Here is a 23,204-nt window from a genome sequence, read left to right on the forward strand (position 1 = left end):
GTAAATGCTAAATAAGCATAATCTGGTTTTAATTAAGTTTTGATACATTAAATACCTCTATAGCCTTGATGGGGGTAGGCTTTTCTTAAATGAGATACTACAGACTAATTGGAAAAGAGTGGTGTTTTGACTTCCGATCGGTAAAATGAACTTTGTGTTACATTTCAAGGGAAAGATAAGAAGCAAACTAAGTTAAAACAACAAAGCACAGCAAAGTGGTTTTCATTAAAAAAGTATTTAAATTGTGTGCACAGGGGAAGCCAAGCCTCTCAATTCACCATGGGCGAGAATCTATTTTATCCGGAGGGAGAACATTTCTAGTTAATGGTGTTTTTCTGCTGCAGCCTCCCTCTTCCTGACTGTCAATTGTAACAGTTTTTTTCTCATTCCACTGGATCGTTGATTTTACATCCCATTTGCAGGATGGGCAGAGCTTTCCGCAGCACACACCAGGAGAGTTGGGCATTCTACTTTGCTCAGCTTGGCTTTCATTTCTTTTTTTAACTGATTAAAAGGCCCCATCTCTACCCTGTCAACATCAAAAGCCTGAACAATGGCTAGGACAGTTCATCTGTGGGGGGAGGGTGAGGTACAGCTTTTGTGTGCTACTCCTTATTCCAGGTGGCTGATTAATAATGATGACTATGGCATTTGTTAATTGTTTATTACGTGCTACATACTAAGTTCTGGGCTATATACAAGATAATTAGGTAGGACAGACTTTAAAACTATTAGTGGCCTATGGACAAGGCAGTTCGTTGAGCAGTATGATGATTGATTGATTGAACATCATTATTCCTATTTTAAACTAATTTACCATATCTAATAGTCCCTGAAATCAATCAATAAAGAGATCAAGGAATTCAGATTGAAATCTTTAAATTGCCAAGCATTTTTAAAAAAAACAAGCAAACAAACCCACTTCTCCCTGTTCTTGATTACCTGGGATCTTGCAGGGAAGCAATTCCACAGGTAATACAAAACCCAGCATAAGACAGATGGAAGCAACATCTTAAGACCCATCAAGATACTCAGATGGGACACAATCCCTGCCCCTCTAGGGTCCCAAAATCTAAGAATCCCTATTCCTGTCTCAATTTTCTACTTTTTGTTGCAATATTTTCCAATATTTTAGTGAGTCAGTGAAAGCCTCCCAACCACAGATATATCCTGAAACCAGAGCTATAATTCGTGAGGTCCCTGTAGGACAGGATTATATCTTCTGTCATACTTTCCCAAGTGCTCAGTACAGTGTGTGATACACAGTAGGCACTCAACAAATGCTATTGTATTAATAATCATTGATTATGGACCCTGTGCATGTCTTCCAGGCTCTCCATACAGAGATAAGATTACCATAGCAATTCTCCAGCTCCAGGAAGAAGGCAAGCTACACATGATGAAAGAGAAATGGTGGAGAGGCAATGGTTGTCCAGAGGAGGAGAGTAAAGAGGCCAGTGCTCTTGGAGTTCAGAACATCGGAGGCATTTTCATCGTTCTGGCAGCTGGCTTGGTCCTGTCAGTCTTTGTGGCAGTGGGAGAGTTTTTGTACAAATCTAAAAAAAATGCCCAATTGGAAAAGGTAACTTTTACCCACTCATCATTCATTTAAGGTTATAGTTATGAGCTACTGAGGTCAAGGTTTTAAGAATTTACTTAGTAGAGGGATGGCTTTGTGCATAGTTCTGTATTTTGTACAAAGGGTTCAAAACAGCACTATAGAGGTTTCACCTTGACAACTTTTAATTTATCTTTAATATGTTTAATTGTAGCCAGCTTTCACGACAAGTGACTATTTCTCCTCTTATTCAAGCCTGAAAAGAGAAAGCTTTTTACTTCTGGAAGTTCACTGCACTTAATTTAATGGATGAAGAAGAAACCTGAAAGTATAATATGGGAGACAAATTACTCTTCTACAGATAAAATGGATTTTAAGAGGCAAAGCTGACTATCAGTATGAAGTCAGAAGTCTATAAAGGTCTCTGAATATGTTTTTCTGACAACACTTACATTTGAAAGAACTCTTGGGTAGCATCTGGAAATTATAAATTTTTTTTTGTAGATTTACTACTGATAATGATTTCATCTCCTGTACTTTAAATTGAATCCATTTCTGAAACATTAATGTTTCCTTGTTCCGCACCAACCATGTTAATATTCTGCTGGGGAGAACATTTCCTTGAGAGATGTGGGTGATATTCAGGTTTGCACTAATGAATACCTTTATAAATGCACCCTGTATAAAATCTGATAAAATATTTTTGATTTTTTTGTTGAACTTAAGTATTCCTCAGCACCATTTTATACTCTATTTTCATTCACAAATTGAAAATAACTTTTTTTTAATTTTTAATTTGTCTATGTGTTTGTGAGGCGCTTGTGACCTCATTTCACCCTTTCTGGTGCTAAATTTTCCTGAATTAAAACCAGTAGTAAATCTGGGAAACATGTTTATGGAATAATTTCCTTTTCAGATGCTACCAAAATTTTTGTAATGGGATATTGTTCAGAAAAAATCAGAACCCTAAAGTCTTCCTCAATTACTTTAAGACTTCTGAATTTCTATTGATGCATCCATCAGTATGGCAACAGAGGGGCTTAAGGGAGGCCGCCAGTCCTTTGCTTTTTGGAGATCATCAAATTGTCCCCAAAGATGTTCATTTGCCAACCGTTTTGGAGCACTGTACCCTTAAGATGCATTTCTTTCTAAAAGCGTATTTGTCCATTTAGAATAATTTGTGTACCTAGTCCCTTTCTTCTCTCATTCATTCATTCAGTCAGTCATATTTATTGAGCACTTACTGTGTGCAGAGCACTCTATTAAGCGTTTGCGAAGTACAAGTTGGCAACATATAGAGACGGTCCCTCCTGAGCTGGATTGTTTTCTGCAGGTTCAGCCCATTTGCATTTGGCCAGTCTGAATCATTTTCAACAGTCCTGTTTCCAGGAAGCACTAACTTGGATAGATGTTGGCTGAATCATCCAGCAAGTGGTAGTAGTAGTAGCAGCAGCATGTACTGAGTACCCATTTGGTATGGTGCATTCTACTAGAGGTTTGGGACGTACAGAATTTTGAATACGGTTCCTTCCCACAAGGAGGTTACACTCTAAACAGGAGAAAAGCAAGGGTTTTTCAGAGTCTAAATAGGTGTCTCCCCCTTGATGGTGGTTAATATAGCTGCATCTGCACAGCCCTAATGAAGCAGATGGTGGGGTGGCTCCATAGTGACTTGCTCCAATGAATCTGAGGCCTGAATTATCCAATGAATCTGCCGGATGAAGTCAGCAAGGAAACTTCACAATTTTCCTCCTCATTTGGGCTGTGGAGACAGTCTGGGACATATATTTCAGTATCTCTAAAGAGTACAAGAAATGGAAAGATCCTAATAATAATGATAAAAAATGATAATAATGATGGTATTTGTCAAGCACTTACTATATATCAAGCACTGTTCTAAGCGCTGGGGTAGATACAAGGTAATCACCACTAGCTTGGATGCAGTCCCTGTCCCACATGGGGCTCACAGTCTTAATCCCCATTTTACAGATCAGTTACACACAGAGAAGTCAGATGACTTGCCCAAGATCACACAGCAGACAAATTAGAACTCGGGTCATTCTGACTCCCAGTCTCGTGCTCTATCCACTATGCCATTTTGCATCCCCTCTCTCACCTCAACCTGTAGTTAGGAGGGAAAAAATCAAACAGAAAACTCCAAGAACCAACTCAAGAGCATTAGTGAATGTCAACATTGATTAGAAATAAATAAGCAAAATTTACCTAAGATTACATGCCCACTGGCTACATGTATTGTTGGACAACAAACAATTACTGGCAACATTCCATTTTCTCTATGTGATTAGCGGCTTCTATAGAATGCACTGTACCTAAAATAAGCAGACACTATATCCAGTGGTGCACAATTCAGCTTTCAAATCGGAACAGTAGTTCAAACCACACTGAACACAAAAAATTATGAAAAAAATATTTCAAGACCCAAGGCAGCTGCATTCATCCAAGCATTTCACATTCATGGAAAAATTCTCATTTAGTTATTTCCTGTTGATCAGAGACGGCCTCAGCATCTCAAGAGGACTCTCTCTCTCTCCCCGTCTAGTTTCCATTCTAAGGTGAATAATATTTTGACACACATGCTGGGTCTCCAAGGGACAAATGTACTTTAACAGGAAACTTTTCCACTTGGAAATTCAAGCCTAGGCCCAATGTCTGCTCAGGGCCAAGTGACAGGCTAGTCATGAGCCAGCATTACATCTCAGAATGGATTGTTTTGAGGCTCCTACGTAATGAATAGGCTCAAAACACATCAGGAGTAGGGCTCAGAGTGTACAACCTTTGATGTAAAACAGGGAATACTCAAACTTCAACATATTACTTGAGTGCTGTGGCGACTAGGTGAATATGGTAGATTTTGCCTGTGACAAAGGGGACAAAGTTATGTCCAAGGAGACGCTTGAGCTTTTTGTGGAGTCTGAAAGTTCTTGGGGTCTCAGGCCTGCATTCCTGCAGAATAGCCACAAGATGGTGTATTGCAATTTTTTTTCAAACTGGGATTGCTTCAAATTCCAAGCCAAGATGGTGGCGTCAAAAGTCCTGTTATTTTCCTTTCATCCCGACCTTTGAGAAGCTCCAAGTGTTCAGTTCTTATTGCTTTTCATACAGACATATAATTGTAACCTCAATTAGAAAGCTATAATTATGAGACTTTTATTCTCGGACATCAGCTTGACCAGAGATGCTGAATCATTTGCATTTTATAATTGCTTCTATTAGTGGCCAGCCCACTCCCTGTTGGCAACCCTCTGTCGGCACTTAAAGGTCAGTGTTAGCAAGCTGAAAATCCAAAGTTCACGTTTGACAAGCACCCATCTGTTTAATGCACCAACTTTATTGCCTGGGGTCATTTTTTCCTTCTCTTGAAGTAAAATATTTGAACAAATTGGCTGCAAGAATTAATTATATTTCCAGTAAAGAAAAAATAAAGTACGTCCTATTTAAAAACTCCATGTACTTCTAAATTCGTTTAAGAAAGAAAAAACCCAAAGATTTTTGTGGTTCTTTCCATTTGGTGGTCTCTAATTTGAGGCAGAAAGGAATCCCTGACTAGTCTCTCTAAAAATATCCAACATGCTATTTCCTTTTCACCAACAGAAAGAAAAACAAAACACTCAGCTAAGGTTAAAACTGCATGCAAGAAGCATTGTTATTTTTCCTGTAATTGGAAGTGTTGTTAAACAGGGGGTAACTGTTGATCTGTTTTGGACATAAAACAAGCCTAATCATATTCATCTGGGTAGCTAGGTTTCCCCCCTCCTTCATTTTAACCCAAGTAAATTCTAGAGAGCCAGTTTTAATATTGGAGAATAGAAGATGGCTCACTTCAGACTTTAGTTAAGATTTTGGCTGCCTTTTTTTTCCCTAAGTCTGAAAAATACTTTAAATCCACTTTATAGCAAACATATGCTTTTCAGACCATATTCCATTAATTTTACCTGGATTACAAACTGCATTTCAGAAAACTCAGACTATTGAAGTCTCAGCATAGTGGTATTTTCCGGAACTTGAGTGTTTAAATGATTTGAGATCGTGTTCTCTGTAACAGATTAGAATAATAAAATAAAATTAAAAATTCAGGAGGTAGTCCTAAATTCAAATGGAAGAGAGTAAATCAGTCCATAGTATTTACTGAGCACCTGCTATATGACAAGCACTGCATTTGGCACTTTGGAGAGTGCTAGACGGTAAGTTTGTTGTGTATGTTATATTGTTGAGGCATACTTTCCCAAGTGCTTAATACAGTGCACTGCATATAGTAAGTGTTCAATCAATACGACTGACTGACTACCAAAGAAACCTAACACATCCTTGCTGACAGGGAGCTTATACTCTAAGGACGAGATCTACATAACTTGATTTAGGGTTAGGAGAAGAAAGTGCTCAAATGAAAGAGAGTGGAAATTGATAGATTATGAAAGCTCAAAGAGATGTTGTGGGTGAATGAGGTGACAGAAATTGCAATTTTTTGCCGGTAATGAGAAACTTCAGACTAGTCCTGCCTGTGACAGCAAGTCATGACAGGTACAATTGGAGAAGGAAACAATTTCTAACATTTTGTCAGTGCACAATTTGAAGACAATATATGGTTATCACTATTCAAACTGAGATACAACAGGCAATGTGGTGCAGTGGAAAGAGAATGGGTCTAGGTATTAGAAGGCCCAGATTCTATTCTCCTCTCTCCCATTTTCTTGCTATGTGACTCTGGACAAGTCACCACATCTCTGAGGCCTCAGTTTCCTCACCTGCAAAATAAGGATAGCAATCCCTGCCTCTCCCTGCTTCACAAGGATGGTTGTCAGGGCATCACTTGAAATCACTTTTGGAAATGAGTGATATCTTAAAACACATACCTGTAGTAACAGTATTTATTAAGCACTTACTGTGTGCAGTGCACTGTGCTAAGCACCAGGAAAAGGTAAACAGGTAAGAACTAGACAGCCCCTGTCCCTCAAGCGGTTCACAATCTATGAATAGAAGTGGGGGGATGGAGAACTGGAGACACAGCAAACATTGGGATCAAGGAAACAGTAAGACTTTATTGCGAATGTGAGATGTCTGTGTGATTCACATAGCAAGTGTGAAAGACAGAAATCAATTCTCCGGCAAAGAAGCAGTGCTAATCCACAACACAGCTTCATTGCCCAGGCATGACAGGAGAATGGCCTATTGAGATGATGACTACATGTTAGCCAAGCAATGGTTTATGCCAGGACAGTGAAGAGACACTGAGAGGAACTGATTCCAAGAAGTTGTTAAGCAAAGGAGTATTGGCTAACTTCAGCCCAAATTCAAGCCTGGCTTGTGGCAATCGGTAGAAGGGTTGACCCTGAGCAGTATGGAGATTAAATCCTACTCTCTCCTCCTTAGACTGTGAGCCCCACGTGAAACAGGGACTGTGTCCAACCTTCTAAACTTATATCTACCCCAGCATTTAGAACAGTGCATGCCCCATGGTAAGCACTTTACAAATGCCATTAATAAAAATTCAGGACAATTAGGACACCAAAAGGAAGATTCAAGTCAAATGTTAAATGCATCTTCTGGTACAATACAAATATTGATGGTCGTGAACAGGTCTTTTCAGCCTTACCTGCCCACACAGGCTTCTACTTTCAAAAAACTCACTCTCCCTCTCCCTCTCTCCATGGACCACCCTTTTGCAATTGCTTTATTGAACTTTAGTGGTGGTATTTCTTATTGTGATCTCACAGTGCACACAGAGTTGATTTTGGCTCCCTTCCTCCTTTCCCTTCCTGCCTTCTTCCCTTCACCATAAATCACTGTAGAATTTCTGCTTGAATTTGATATTAAAAGCACATTTTAACACCTCTATTTTGATTAGATGTGCTAAATAGTATGGGAAAAGTAACAATTTAAATTTTAACTAAATATTTTAAGTATATACATGTGTCTAGAAAATGTCATAACTACTTATTGATATAGATTCATATTGCTATTTGACTTGCAATTGTATTGTTTATAACTGTTTAAAATGTTCATATTGCTTTGTTAACATATTTGGCTCTTGGGAACACATTTATGTAGATTTCATTTAGCACTTAGCCCTACTTTTATGGAACCGGTGAAGAGCATTTACCAGGAAGGGCTTGAATTCACATCAATCAATTGCATTTATTGAACCCAGGGTACAGAGCACTATAGTAATGGCGTGGAAGAGTACAGTAGAATAAATAAAAACAGTCCCTGCCCTCAAGGAGATTACAAGTTTATGGGTGCTTTCCTAAACAGGAACTAAGGTCTTAGAGGGTAGCTGTTATTTTTGTCCTTGAAAAGTACCTTTTAATTTCATATGTTCTTAAGTCAATTGCTATAAATCTTTTAAACAATATCAAGTAAGATTTTTAGATTGTCATATGGTCCTTCACATAAATGCAAACTAGAAAGATGGTCTGAGAAAATACCATTTCTTTTCCTTCCATATCAAACCTGAAATTCTGTAGTTTATACTCCATTCATGGCTGCAATGTTGAGACTATAGCCCTTATATCAACATTTTTCATGGATTTGTAGTTCTGAATTTGGGTCATTGCAGCTGGATTGGCATGTCCTTACTATATATCATTCAGAATTCCTAGGGAAGTGCCATCAGTGGAAGAAATATATTAGGGAAGATACTGAGGGCAAGGGCATCCATTTTGAAGTAACTTCAAAGAGCTTGATTGAGATGTCCTACCAGATATTTGGACATTGACCAGTACCATCATAGAGTAGTGGCATGATTACTGCTTTAAGATGTTTTAATAAGACTTCAAGTCACATCTGACATACTAGGCAGGAGGTAATGAATTTCTGAGGAAACCAGTTGGTTTCCTACTGAAATTCAACTGTCAATTTTCCATTAACTCTAGGAAAGAATGACAGGGAAAGACTCAGAACAGAACTTACTTTGGGGAATTTTCTATTTTGAAGGCAGCCTTATCCTTGCTAAATGCAAGATTAAAGACTTAGACATAAATCAATTTATGCTTTCTGGACGTATTTTGTGTTGAGATAAAGTATAACCTTTTTCAGTTATACATTATTTCATTCAAAAACACACACATACTGCTATCACATTGTGCTGTCGGATAAATGTACTTCTCTAATCCTATGAAAAAAATATTTGGAGTCATCACCCAGTTACTTTGACCCAAATAGTACCTGCATGACTTCTAATGACTTTGTTCTCTAAACCTACTATTTAGAGCTTTATAAGTTTAAAAGGAACCATCAGGCTTCGGTTTACTCATTAAAGGTAGGCAGACACATAAAATTTCTGGACATTGAAACATGCATGATCTTATGAATTAAAGACTAAGTGTTACAGAAAGCCGTAAAAATTTCCCATCCAATAATATGGTTTGCTGCCCACTAGATAAGATAGGTTCCAACTGATTGGGTAGGGCTCTTTCATAGGACATCAAGAACAAGATATTCTTATGCCTAATGAAATTCAGTTTTTGAACTCACAGCATTATGATTCCTTCCTAGTGTAATAACGGTATTTGATATAGTCTTACTATGTGCCAAACACTGTATTAAGTGCTGGGGTGGATACAGGTTAATCAGGTTGGGCATAGTCCCTCTCCCACATGGGGCTCACAGCCTAAGGGAAGGGGAGAATGGGTATTTCTCTAATTGGTATTAAAGCAGCAGCATGGTATAGTGGATAGAGCACTGGCCTGGGAGTAAGAAAGTCATGGGTTCCAATCCTGGCTCCACCACTCATGCTGTGTGATCTTGGACAAGTCACTTCACTCTCTGTAAAAAGGGAATTGCAACTGTGAGCCCCATTTGGGCCAGGGATTGTGTCCAACCTGATTTGCTTATATCCACCCCAGTGCTTAGTACAGTGCCTGACGCATATTAAGCATTTAACAAATATTATTATTACTATTATTTCATCCCCATTTAAACAGAGGAGGCACCAAGAAGTAACTGGTCTAAGGTCACAGGGCATGCAAGTGGAGGAGTCAGGATTAAAACTTTGGATCTCTGACTTCCTGGTACAGGCTAGTCAATCAATCAATCAATCGTATTTATTGAGCGCTTACTGTGTGCAGAGCACTGTACTAAGCACTTGGGAAGTACAAATTGGCAACATATAGAGACAGTCCCTACCCAACAGTGGGCTCACAGTCTAAAAGTCCATGCTTCTCTATTTTTTTAAATGGTATTTGTTAAGTGCTTATTATGTGCCAGTCACTGTCTTAAGCACCTGGGTAGATGCAAGTTTGGACACAGTCCATGTTTGGCTCACAGTCATAATCTGCATTTTACATGCAGTTACTGAGACACAGAGAAGTTAAGTGACTTGCCCAAGTTGTCACAGCAGATGAGTAGTGGAGGCTGGATTAGAACCCAGGTTCAATGACTCCCAGGACCATGCTCTTTCCACTAGGCCACTCTGCTTCTTTCTACTACTAATTGCAGCTATGCTTATCTCCAACATATGTTTTAGATTTCTAGAAGCCTAATGATGCACTGACATCAGGATCAATTTAAAATCTTACAGGAACTTGAAAAAAATATGTTTTTCATATTCAGGACTCTACTGTTGTTAGATGCCAGAAGAGTATCACTGGCCCTACACTCTGTCTTTGATCAACTGTTTAAGTGTTCATAACTTTCAGTTCCTTCTGCTTCTTGCTACTGTGCTAGTTGCACATGGCTTTCTTGTGATTCCTAACTGCTCATCACCAATGACTAAATGAAGTATTCTTAGGTTCTCTAAATGAACAGCAAACATTTTAGAACTATACTATCTCTTTTCAAGGTTTTCTCTTTGGCCTTTCTCTCTCCATGGATGGATTTAAGTAAGAATTTTGATCAAACCTGCTTCAGAATTTTTCTAGAAAAAGAAAAAAGCAAAACCATTCTCAGGTTTCACTGAGAAGCATACAATGACAAAAGGGCTCTCCTGATCTCCTGATAAGCACTAAATCATTGTTTCAATAGTCTGAAAGTAAAATATTGTGGGATAAACTAATTTAGTTGTGGCATCAAATGAGTTTGGAAGCTGAACAGCCTGGGTTAGTATCCAAATTATTCACATCATCAATGCCTTTGGTACCATTCTTCTGAATATCCCATCTGACAAAACTAAATTGTTCAAAGCTCAGGTCCTTTTCCATTAGTAGTGGCATCATAATTTGAAAATGTTTGCATTAATATATACCAACTTGCTTGGTCTATTGTAGAAAGCAAATTAAGACATATACAGCTTCCTCTTCCAGGAACTCACCTTAGAAGACATTTTGGAGTTGTGCCTGGGAATGAGTACAAGAGAGAGGAGATTGAGAGTATCCTTGCTCTTCTGGAGCCACATAAAAGAATAGCAATGCCCTGGCTGGTACTTTGGAACTCTTTATTTTTAGTGGTATTTGTTAAGCACTGTTCTAAGGGCTGGGCTAGATACTAGTTAATTAGGCCAAGCTTTATTAATAATAATAATAATGGCGGCATTTGTTAGGCACTTACTATGTGCTGAGCACTGTTCTAAGCACTGGGGTTGATATAAGGTAATCAGGTTGTTCCACGTGGGCCTCACAGTCTTAATCCCCATTTAACTGATTAGGTAAATGAGGCACAGAGAAGTCAAGCGACTTGTCTAAAGTCATACAGCTCATCAGTGGCAGGGCCGGAATTAGAACCCACGACCTCTGACTCCCAAGCCCATGCTCTTTCCACTAAGCCACGCTGCTTTAGTCCCTGTGCCACATGGGGTTTACAGTTTAAAGTAGGAGGGAGAGCAGGTATTAAATCTCCATTTTTGCAGTTGAAAAAACTGAGGCACAGAGGATTTAGACACCCATTACGCACGTGGCAGAGCCGGGGTTAGAACCCAAGTCCTCTGGTTCCCAGTACCATGCTTTATGCATTAGACCACACTGCTTCTCATTGCTGCTTTGAGGGAATAAGAGATGCATCATTAATCGCTCATACTGCAAAAGCAATGCATGACTAGTTACCCCAAGCTTTAGAGACATATGCTTAGAAACCAACTACTCAATATCTACCTCATAAAGCTAGTCCGTTCTCGAGAGCATCTAACCAAATCTTTTTCCACTTCATGAGTGATAAATGAAAACACTAATGATGATACTGAGCAGTTAATCTGTGCTGGGGCAGAGACAAGGTAATCAGATGGGACACAGTCTTTGTCCCATAGAAGGCTCACAGTCTAAGAGGGAGGAGAACTGTTATTCTCCTTTTACAGATAAGAAAACTGAGATCTTTAGAGGTTAAGTGGCTTGCCTAAGGTAACACAGCAGATCAGTAGCAGAGTACCCAATCAGTACCCAATCTTGTGTTTTTTTCTACTATACCATGACATCTTCCTTAGCAATGCAGTTACTGTAGTTAGGAGGGACACCTATTTGGGAGAGAGGAGTTGGTTCCAAAGTTTCAGACCAAAAACAACTCCCCCTTTCTAATAGGTGTCCCTCCTAACTACAGTAACCGCAGATTTCACCTTATCTCTAAGGAAGATGTCATGGTACAGTAGAAAAAAACACAAGGTTGGGTACTGATCCCAACTCTGCTGCCCAGGTGATGGGGCAAATCTGAAGAACGGCTGTGCAATTGTCTTGAGGACTGCATTTTCCTCTCTCAATCAATCCATCAATGAGAAGGAACAGGAAAACGGGCTTGTGGAAAGTACATGAGTCTGGGAGTCAGAGGACCTGGATTCCAATCCCTGAGTCTGCTACATGCCTGTTGTGTGACCTTGGGCAAGTTAACTTCTCTGTGCTACAGTTTCCTCACTTTAAAATGGGGATTCAATCACTAGTCTCCCTTCTACTTAGACCGAATCTCTTGTGGGATAGGGACTGTGACCCACTTGATTGACATCTGTTCCCAGGACTTAGTAGAGAGTTTGCCATATAGTAAGTGCTTTTAAAGACCACAAATATCTCTTTTATTAAGCAATTAGTGTAGAACACTGTACTAAACATTTGGGTGTGCACAAGAGTTGACGAAAACCGCTGCTTTCAAGGAGTGGGAGACAGACCACTAAAATTTGAGATGATTTGCTCAACTATGTTCCTTTCTCCCTTCCCCACATTTTCCTCCCCCAGAGGTCCTTCTGTAGTGCCATGTTGGAGGAGCTGATGATGTCACTTAAGTGTCAGCGCCGGTTCAAACATAAACCCCAGCCTCCTGCGATTGTAAAGACAGAAGAAGTTATCAACATGCACACATTCAATGACAGAAGATTGCCAGGCAAAGAGACCATGGCATAGAGCCGGGCCCAAGGACACCCCAAGCACAAACTGTCGTCTTTCTTTTTTTTTTTTTTTCCAAACAACTTAGCGAGAATGTTTCCTGTGGAAATATGCAACCTGTGCAAACTAAAATGAGTTACCTCATGCCGCTGTGTCTATGAACGAGAGACTCTGTGATCTAAGCAGTTGCGATGGTTGGACTCTAATCGAAAGCATCATGGATCAACCAAGGTATTTACATGGGGTTATCATGGGTTCCGACACTTTTCAGAATGAATGTTCCATGGGCGTTTGGCGGCTGGTTTCAAATGTAATCCGATAAGAAACCTCAGATTCCTTCAGCACTTCGACAGGATCCAAGAAATGGAGGGTCAACCCACCCAGCATGGTAACTATCAAAGGAGTCATTACAAAAAACAAAAAGTACTCAGACCGTAGTATACCCAGAGACGCCAGCAAGTTCTTCCAAATGCCCCAGATAATAAAGGTAGTGGGATGTGGGTCCCAATGACCTACCAACAGATCATGTTCTCACTGGGCGTGAATTTTATCAAGCAAAGCAAACCCGAATCCACGGCAAGAAGGGGACCCCGGTCTTGATGTTGAACTGTCTGTGTCCCTGGCTCAACAAGGCCGGTCACCAAGGCAATAATGATTTTCTTACGTTATCCAAGGCAGGAAATCGGAGAATCCTCCAAAGCTAACCCACTTTTCTCCCATGAAAGTATTGCATCTTGCGGCCTGCAAACTTTGAGATGCTACCGTGGGTTTAGACAGCGAAGATGGGGCCGGGAGATGGGGGCACTCTACGTGGAAGATGGAAGGGTTGCATTTTAGCATTCTAAGGTTTCCGAACCCTTGTTCCTGCCACTGGTTGAACTCAGCGGAGCCGCGCAGAGCTCGCTAACGGGAGCAGCGCGTCTGGTCCCCTTCGAGATGCGGGAATGGGGGGGGACGTCCACGTGGACTGCATTCATCCACCCAGTCACAGTGTTCCCATGAGCAAAATCCTTGAGCAGTTTTTCAAAAAAAATGTTCAGGTTTATTTGTGGAAATGCAAGATTTCTATGAAAATAGTTTTTGTATGGAAATTTTTGTAATACTTTTTATCAGACTAAGAACACATGTTCCTGCCAGGGGTGTGATGCCAAGCAAGCGTGGTAGAGCCCGGGCACAGCCAACGTTTGCTGAAAACTATTTTTATCCCGAACACGGAGTCATAGAAGAGAAATATTTTCCAGGTAGATAGTGTAAAATCTAGGTGCACTACCAACACTGCTTACCATGTTACACCCCTGGCCTCCCCTAGGCTGAGAACATAACTGTAATGAACAATTGTGTGTAAATGGAAAGACACAGACCTCTTGACCACATTGTGATAACAGTTGAGTGCACACAGTTTTCTGTTTGAATCCAATGCACAAATTAAAAGAACTCATTAAAATTATTCCATTTTACTTTTAGTTTGCCTTTCCTGCTGTGTGTCTCTCAGCGACTGTCTCAATCATTTCAGTGGGCGTGTCCTCTGTGCCAAAAGTTGGGCTTGGAATCAGATAGAAAGAACAGTCCCTTTCCCACTCAGTCCTCTCAGCCTAAGAGGAAGAAAGACCATGAATCTTTTCCCTATTTTCCAGGTGAGGAAACTGAGGCCCAGACACATTAAGTAACTCTTCCAAGAATGTGCCAAGTACTGTAGTAACTACTGGGGTAAATACAAAGTAGTCAGGTGAGAAATATCTCTGTCCCACGTGGAGCTCACAGTCCAAGCTAGAAGGAGGAATATGTATTGAATCCCCATTTTACAAATCAAACGTCCCTCAGCTTGTAAGCGGCAGAGCCAGGGTTAGCTCATGGGCTTCCTGACTCCAAAGTCCATGTTCTTTTCACTAAGCTACACTTCCCCTACAACACGCCCAGGTAACCCCACAATCATCTGTGTGCCAAGATTTACGAAGGAAACAGGCAGTTAAAAATCAGGGTAGAACAGAAGGTAAGAGGCTACTATCTGTACATCCCTTCCCTCTTCACTCTGTCACCCTTATTCCCCCCGTCCCCCAACACTGCAGATTCTCCTCAATTTAGGAGCCAAGTTAAAGAGAAGATTTCCATGTGGTTTTAGAAGCCTCTGGAGTTTGGAAGGTTCCTAAGTGCCCAGAATTGTGTTTCCTTTGCAAGCATCGTGGCCTAGTGGAAAGAGCGAGAGCCTGGGAGTCAGAGGACCTGAATTCTAATCCTGGCTCCACTACCTCAGCTGCGGGACCTTGGGCAAGTCTACCGTATCAGTAAAATGATGATTAAGGTTGTGAGTGAGCCCCATGCAGAACATGGACTGTGTCCAACCTGATTAGCTTGTATCTACCCCAGCGTTTAGTACAGTGTTTGGCACATAGTAAGTGCTTAACAAATGTCATTAAAAATACGATGTGCAGGTTTGTGTAAGATATTCTAGATGTTTTTATGATGAGCCTCTGCAGGGTTGGAAAGGGAGAGTTAGGCTCATCCTACTCTATGGTGACAATCCCGATGATTATCCCAAGTTCACTAATGTAATGTATACTGTTAATTTTCAGTAGATTTCTTTTTTTCATTTTGACTGACACTTTTCTGAGGAGGTCATGAGGAAAGCATGTATTGGAATGTAAAAACTAAATGTGTCCTGACAACAAAAATGATATGTGTGACATGGGAATGGCTTTTGTTTTAGTAGTCTATAGCAATGGTGCATTTTTTTTTCGTAGAGGTATTCCATTTCAATACTGTTTTCCTCCAACAGAAATGATTTTGGAACACATAAGTCAAGGTTGTTGTAGGCATGAGTACTTCATTCCTCATGGAAACAGTTTAAGAATATTTAACTGATGCAAAATCCAGATATTTTTAGGTGTTTCAAGTATTGGACAGGGCTAAGGTTTGAAAATTTGATATTAGTTCCAGTGAGACTTGAAAATATTGATTCTGACTTGAAAGTCAAACATCCTTTGTGATCTTGTGCTATCAAAAATTTACAAAGAACAGATGTGGCAAGACTAGTAGTATTAGCATATATTGAGTTATTCAGGTGGGATGCACTGAAATAAGCACTTCAGAAAGTACAAAAGGAGAACGAGGTGTTCCCTGACCACTAGAATAATGCCACAATTAAAATCATAATAATAATTCACTTAAGTCACTTCATTAGATTAAAAAAATGCACAGTTTTAAAGTGAGAAACAATTATTATTGCATGAACTGAAAGCTGTTTCACCAATTTTTCTAGTTCCTGAGATAGAACTGTGCCTGGAGAGGATGAAGCTTAGTGACCAGTGGAAAAATATTTCCTGTACTTGCCTGATTCTAACCCCAAAATATCATGTGACTGCGTGAGCTTATTGTACCCACATTATATTTGCAATCACAACACTAACTGTGTGGAGCAATCTATCAGTGGTATTTATTGAGCACTTACCCTGTGCCAAGCACTGAATTAAATGCTTGGGAGAAAACACTGCAACAGAGTTGGTAGGTATATTGCCTGCCACAGTGAACTTACAGTCTAGAGGGGGAGAACCACCAGAAGTGGACCAACATAAATGGCCAAAATCCTGGTTTTCTGCCAGATGTCTTTCAAATCTTTGTCCTGGTTTTTAGACAGTTACGGAAGCACTCAAAACTATGGGGCACAAAGATACACACTATGTCATGCATAGCACCAGATGCACACAATGATACCAATGTCCTGTTTTGCTGAAGAACTCCAAGTTGGCTTGAACTTAGAACATTTCTCGAGAGGAATCCCAAAGCAGCTCTTTACACCACTTGCTTTAAAGTCTCTGCCCTCCCCTTCCAGACATGGGCACCACTTGTGAACCATGGAAGTCCCTGGTAGGAGCCAATCAATGGTATTTAGTGAGCACTTAGGAAAGCACTGTACTAAGTGCTTAGGAGAGTGCAATAAAGAAATAGCAAACATGTTCCCTGCCCATAACGAGTTTACAGTCTAGGGGGAGACTGAGTGTTCAAGCTGAAAGGCCTGTACTATCTTTTTATGGGGCAAGTAAAAGACATGCGCTGAAAAGCAGACTGTCTACCTTTAGCCCGCAGTTCCACTGTCTGTGATACCCTCTATCCACTTCTGAGCAATTCCTAACAACTCCAAATTGGTGAGGCAAGACTGCAGACACACGATTCATTATCTTCCTGTCAGTGTTCTTAGCATTGTAAGAGCAATCTGCATTGATTGAGATCTAGATAGATTGAAAAGGACTAAACCAAGATTTGCAGATCCAGAGTTTTAAAAAGAAAAATAATACACATATAGTAATGATGGTAAAACAAAAATGGTTACCAAGAGTTTTTTAATAAAGTGTAACACTAAACTATTTTAAATCAAAAAGTATAGTAGGCTCTACCAAAATATTCAGCTGACTAGATCAAGAGCCACAGGCAATTGATTCGAAGCCAAACATACAGAAATGGAGGAATGTAATTTAATCAACAATGGAAAAATAGCAATTATCATTATGAATAATCAAGTAGAGTGTTAGGAAGAAATCTAAGGTGATTGAAATAATGAAATCCCTTACCAGCCACTTGCCTGGATTTGATTACATGATTAAAAAATGGCAATCTGGGGAGTAGGCTTACAAATGCATTTTGTTCAAGAATATCAAATGCAACTGTCATTTTGGTGCCTACTTCAAATCTGTTCATCTTGAATCAGCTGTCCAAGAAGAAAAATTCATAAAACACATTCACAATTGGTAGGTTTCTACCTTTGGCTTACCTAATAGTTGACAATTACCTAGTTAATTAAAAAAACCCAACAACTTTCTATCCAAATATTTATAAGTATTAAAAAATGTTTGGGATGGGACAGGAAGTGACTACATCTTCAGTGATCCAGAGTGTCTGTCTGCTAATCTGCTTATCCTGAAACTCCACCTATATGCCTTTTGTGCCCATTTTATAACGTCAGTAATTGCTTGTTGGGTGGGATGTAGAACACTAAAGCACATTCAATCGAAAGACACACCTTTCTTTATCAGCTTGTGCCTCTTGTGGGTTACTTTTGAACTTTAGTCTCAAAGATAATTGTCCATAGTTCTGCCAGTGAATGTTCTAAGTAATGTTCATTACTGACATTCTCAAAACAGAGATGAGAGAACATGAGAAGTCAAGAAGCAGTCCAGAATATTGCCCTGCAAAACTGATACAACCCTTTTTTTCAATAATTTGATATTCCCCTTTTGTAACTTTAGATTTTTATCATGCTTTCATTCTGCTCATAAGGTCACCACAAAATTGGGGAGGGATATTAAAAAGATATCTAACAGAAGGTCATTAAGTTTGAGAGAAGAGAGTCAATAGAATGTGAGCCTTGGGAAAAAGCTGAAAGAAGCATAAGTAAAGCTACAGGAAACCTAATGTAATTTTAAAGTATCATATTAGAAGTCCTGATAACAGCTATCACAGAATTTAAAATAACTCACCATAAGCTCATTGTGTTCAGGGACCACATCTATCCACTCTGTTATACTGAGGAGTTTTGTTATTATAGGAAAGATTCCTGGAAGAACTAATGTTAGTACAACTTTGGAGGATGGGGGAGACTTGGCCTGAAGGAGTGAGGAGTGTATAAGTAGTTGGAAGGGCAACAGGTGCCATCACTGTGAGGTAAGACAATCATGTATGACTGACTAAAATGGTTGGCTTGTCTGGATGGAAATATGTGCAGGACCGGAGTTGCAAAAAGGAAGGGGGGAGGAAAAGAAAAGGATTAGTTGGTGGATGCCGTGAAGCCTAGAATCAAAATATTTATTAGGTGAGCAACAACTGGGAAATACAGAAGACTGATGATAAATGCCATAAGTAATCAATCACTGCCTTCCCTAAACACCATATTAAGTATTTAGAAGAATACATTAAAGGGGAAAAAACTCATGATTCCTATCTTATAATCTAATAGTGACACATTTAAATGGAAAGAACAGGGAGTCCAAGATGATTATTGAGAGAAAGGTCCGACTGGCTCTGGTCATGCAGATTTTAAATTTTATTCATCTTCATATTACAGATTTTTTCATGTTCTAATCCCCTGCTACCTAACTTCATTCCTCTCCCATTACAACCCACCCCACACACTTAGCTCTATTAACACCAACCTATTTCTACCTCAGTCTTGTTTCCTGACATCCACACCTTGCTCAAGTCCTCCCTTCTGCTAGGAACTCCCTCCCCATCTTCAAACACCTTCTAAAGTCATATCTCCTCCAAGACACCTTCCCTACCTATATTCATTTTTCTGCTCTATTTTTCTTTCCTTTTTTGTTGCCTATGCACTTGGTTCTTTAAGCTAAGCACTTTGATATTCACCCCACTGCCAGCTTCTTAGAACTTACATACACATTTTCATAAACTGATGTTCCCCTTATCTGTAATTTCTTTTAATGTCTGTCTCCCCTTCTCGAATATAAGCTCTTTGAGGGCAGGGATCTTATCCTCCAATTCTATTGTACTGTACTCTACCTAGCTCTTAGTACAGTGTGCTGCACTCAGTAAGTGCTTAATACTATTGATTGATTAGTTTTAAAGTTTCCAGTGAGTCACTAGAGTTTATCTACCCTCAGCATTGAAACATCTCAGTAAGGCTTCTTTTCCTGAATTCATGACAACCATGACCAATTTCATGATCAAGACCAGAAGCCTCCCTCACTCCAGCCTTGCAAGAGAACCTGACTTCAGAACAACATAAACAGCCCAAATTGGAAAAATGTCAAAATTGGACTAGATGCACCACACCAACCACATTGCATGGGCAGATGGTTTGTGTATGTAAGCAGAGGACAAGGGATGTAAAACCTGCATAATAAAGTGTGGAATTTAATGTTCAGGACAGCAGCTGAAATGAAAGTATATTGCTTTACAAATCAAAAGCGGCAGCATCCAATATGGAAGCTAAATGAGCAGAGATTAATTGAAGAATGGTTACCTAAAGGCAGCTAAAATTCTACATCTGCAAGTTTGAGACAAAAGTTCTTCTGAGGGGGAGAATCTTCAAGAGTTTGGGGAAAAGGAATCTCACAATTGAGGTCAATTGCTTTTCAGAGATGGGAAGTTGGAAGGGAGAAGAGAAAGGATGCTGATTTAGGGTTGACAGGCTGATGTCATTGAGGATTGGGTCAGAGGGATGAGATCTGAAGGTATTCCAGATTCACTCGGTTTTATGGTCTGGTCTGCCAGAACTGAAAGAGGCCTAGTGGATGGAGCACAGGCCTGAAGTCAGAAGGACCTGGGTTCTAATCCCATCTTCACCACTCGTCTGCTGTGTGATCTTGGGCAAGTCATTTAAATACTCTGTGCCTCAGTTCCTTCATCTGCAAAATAGGGATTAAGACCCTGATTCCTATTTGGGACAGGGACTGTGTCCAACCTAATTATCACACATCTACCCAAGAGCTTAGAACAGTGCCTAGCACCTAGTAAGTGCCTAACAAATACCACAGTAATAAGACTAATCCCACCTAAACCTCAGTGGGTCGGAGGAGGTGGGAAAGGAAAGCAGTAGGTTCAGCTGGAAAATCCTATCCACTCTCAGGAAGTTGCACCTAAAATGCGGAAGGAGAGAAGGTGGAACCGAGAGGAGAAGAATCTATCTTTTGTGTTTGAAGATGCCACTACTGATGCTGATATGATCATCAGCGTGTGTCTGTGCCAGTGAAGCTGAACCCAAGACCTTAATGCCCAATCTGCTATGACTTCAAAGACAGAAGCCTTTGCATGAGGCAGGATAGAAAATTGGTTTTCGTTCAAAGAGACCTTGGAGAAATTAAATTCTAGGCTGGCTACAGATTCGAGTCTTTATATTTCTCATAGATTTGAGGAAAGAGCACGCACGCATGTTGCCTTGTGACAGAGCCCTGTCCCTTGTATAGACTGTGTTGCTCCTAATTGGATTGAGACCCTTGTGCCCTGATCCTCTTCATCAATACAGGTGGAATGGGGATGGACACAGGGGGTCCATCTTTTGCTCAGTTTGACCCTAACTGATTTTTACCATTCTTGCTGTTGGGAAGAACAAAGCAGCTTGTTTGAAGGCTGGCACTGCTTTCTTAAAGGAAGAGTACACTGTTGTTTTGATTTAAACATTGTTCTTTTCAAGGTTGTCATGTTTTGGAGGTGTTAAATCTCTTTCAAGGCTCAATAAACATAAGCAATGACTCCATTCATGACACTGAGGTAAAGACATATCAACAGCTGGCAATTTTGTTTCAAAGTTGATGTCTTGAAATCCTTGTGGGTTTTTTTTTTCTTGCTTCAGCAGGATAAGCACCTCAGTTTCATCCTAAATAATACATCCCAGACAATTAGGAATCAACCATGGAACCAGACTTTCAGAAACTCTAGGCATAAATGACTTAATCTGGGGGAGTGTCTCACTTCGCATTACTCAGTTTGACCTGAGAGTAAATGTGGTTAACCCCACATTTCCAAAGAGACATGGAACTGAGACTTCAGGCGGAAATTGCTTTTCATTTTATAATTCATTTGGGAAGAGTGTAAAATACCACCATTCAGTGTGACATCTGTTTACGTCTTCAAGCAGTTTTAATGCATCTGTTGCCTTGAAAATCATGCTGAGTAGTTTTTTCAAGAAAAGGAAACTAAAATACTTGTAAGGGACAGCTGGAGTAATTTTAACCAACGTTTCTTAAATGTTTTCCTGTTTTACCTACTTGCAAAGAAATGAATTTCTTTTTATAAATTCTTTAAAAAGTAGCCATTTGCCAATACAGTCAAGAAATGTAAAGTCTCTCATATTTAGTCAGATTCTATTCTCAGGAATGTTGCTGAAAAAATAGTTCACAGCCTCTGGGTTAGCATCTATGGACTGACTGGATATCTTGGTGTGGTTGGGAAAATTGTAGCTAGTTTTAGAACTAATTCTACAGTTTTCTAATTTGGACTGTCCTGATTTCTCTGGTTGCTTTATTTTAATTACATCAAACCTGGGCTGCTCTTGATCACTTCAAAACAATTTCAACCATTAACCCCAGGATGGGCTTTCAGCATTGGCACTCAGTTGAAGTCCCTCTGCATTCTGGAGTTCCAGCATTGGCATTCAGGAATTACGGGAAATTTAAACTTGCCCTTCCCCTAACATAACTCTTGAGTGATCAGCAAGGAAGATGTCCTGATTTTCCACAATTGAATGTGACCAGCCTAACTATAACTACACTTAATTTAGGTTTGGGGGACGTGTTTACTGGATTGAAAAATCAGTCTATTCTTTCTAGATGTACAGGAGATTGCAGCCTTAAATCTATGAGGATCTCTGTCCACAAGATATTAGTGTTATGAATGTCTAAGTCTACTAAACCCAACTTGATTATTCTATTACTAGTTCATCATTTAACCTCTTATTCAATTCTTTCTAGAAGACAAAATAACAGTTCTGTAGACTTTCATTATTATGACATTTTTAAAGGGATAATACACAGGACATCAATTTTACCCCGGTGCTTTATTTTTTTCTGGGCAAAGAGATGTCCAGCAGTTCCATTATAAGATTCCCATCCAACAATGCTGATGTACATATAGAATAATAATGATAATGGCAGGATTTGTTAAGTGCTTACTATATGCCAAGCACTGTTCTAAGCACTGGGAGAGATACAAGGTTATCAAGTTGTCCCACGTGGGGCTCACAGTTTTCATCCCCATTTTACGGATGAGGAAACTGAGGCCCAGAGAAGTGAAGTGACTTGCCCAAGGTCACACAGATTACAAGTGGCAGAGCCAGGATTAGAACCCATGACCTCTGACTCCCAAGCCTGTGCTCTTTCCACTAAGCCATGCTGCTTCTCCCAGTGTTTATTTTGAAAGGAGTCATCATCATCATCATCAATCAAATTTATTGAGCACTATGTGCAGAGCACTGTACTAAGCGCTTGGGAAGTACAAATTGGCAACATATAGAGTCTGCACGTGTGCTTTTTGGTACACACAGGGGATACTTGGAAAGAAAGTTCTTAACCTCTACTTTAATGGATTACCTGAGAAAGGTAGATATATACAATGCCTTTGCACATATTACCGATTCCTTGGGGTTCTAATTAAACGACATTCCTATCCTATCCTGGATACACTTGAAGGAAAACACTCAATTTTTGTTTCTATTCGATGTCTTTATGTAGGAGTTTTGCTTCCCCTCAACATTAAAATCCTTAATGCCTTCCACACTGTATGTAGGCAGCGAGTCATTTCAATCTTTAAAATGGGGACAAAAATATACCTCAAAAGGGTGTAATGCATCCTGTTGGGTGATATTGTTTGGACTAACATGACACTTTAGGATTGAAAATTCCAAAGAGCAGTTTTCTGAAGTGTGTATTAAATAAGGGGTGAAATTGAATGAGTGA

At 39.8% G+C, this 23,204-nt stretch overlaps 1 protein-coding gene across 4 annotated transcripts in view; it reads left to right on the forward strand.

Annotated features, from left to right (window-relative positions):
• GRIK2 (glutamate ionotropic receptor kainate type subunit 2) overlaps positions 1 to 14,268 on the forward strand; it is a 304,612-nt gene extending 290,344 nt beyond the window's left edge. For 3 of the 4 annotated variants that reach the window (XM_038760909.1, XM_038760908.1, XM_038760910.1), the window contains exons 16-17: positions 1,332 to 1,582; positions 12,661 to 14,268. In XM_038760909.1, the coding sequence (XP_038616837.1) occupies positions 1,332 to 1,582; positions 12,661 to 12,825 (416 nt within the window). In that variant the 3' untranslated portion in view covers positions 12,826 to 14,268. Of the gene's footprint in view, positions 1 to 1,331; positions 1,583 to 1,772; positions 1,962 to 12,660 lie in introns of those variants that run through there. The other variant, XM_038760911.1, reaches the window with a different exon arrangement.
• Positions 14,269 to 23,204: the final 8,936 nt, after the last annotated feature.

The sequence above is a fragment of the Tachyglossus aculeatus genome, chromosome 19 (assembly GCF_015852505.1).
Source record: "Tachyglossus aculeatus isolate mTacAcu1 chromosome 19, mTacAcu1.pri, whole genome shotgun sequence".
Taxonomy (NCBI): domain Eukaryota; kingdom Metazoa; phylum Chordata; class Mammalia; order Monotremata; family Tachyglossidae; genus Tachyglossus; species Tachyglossus aculeatus.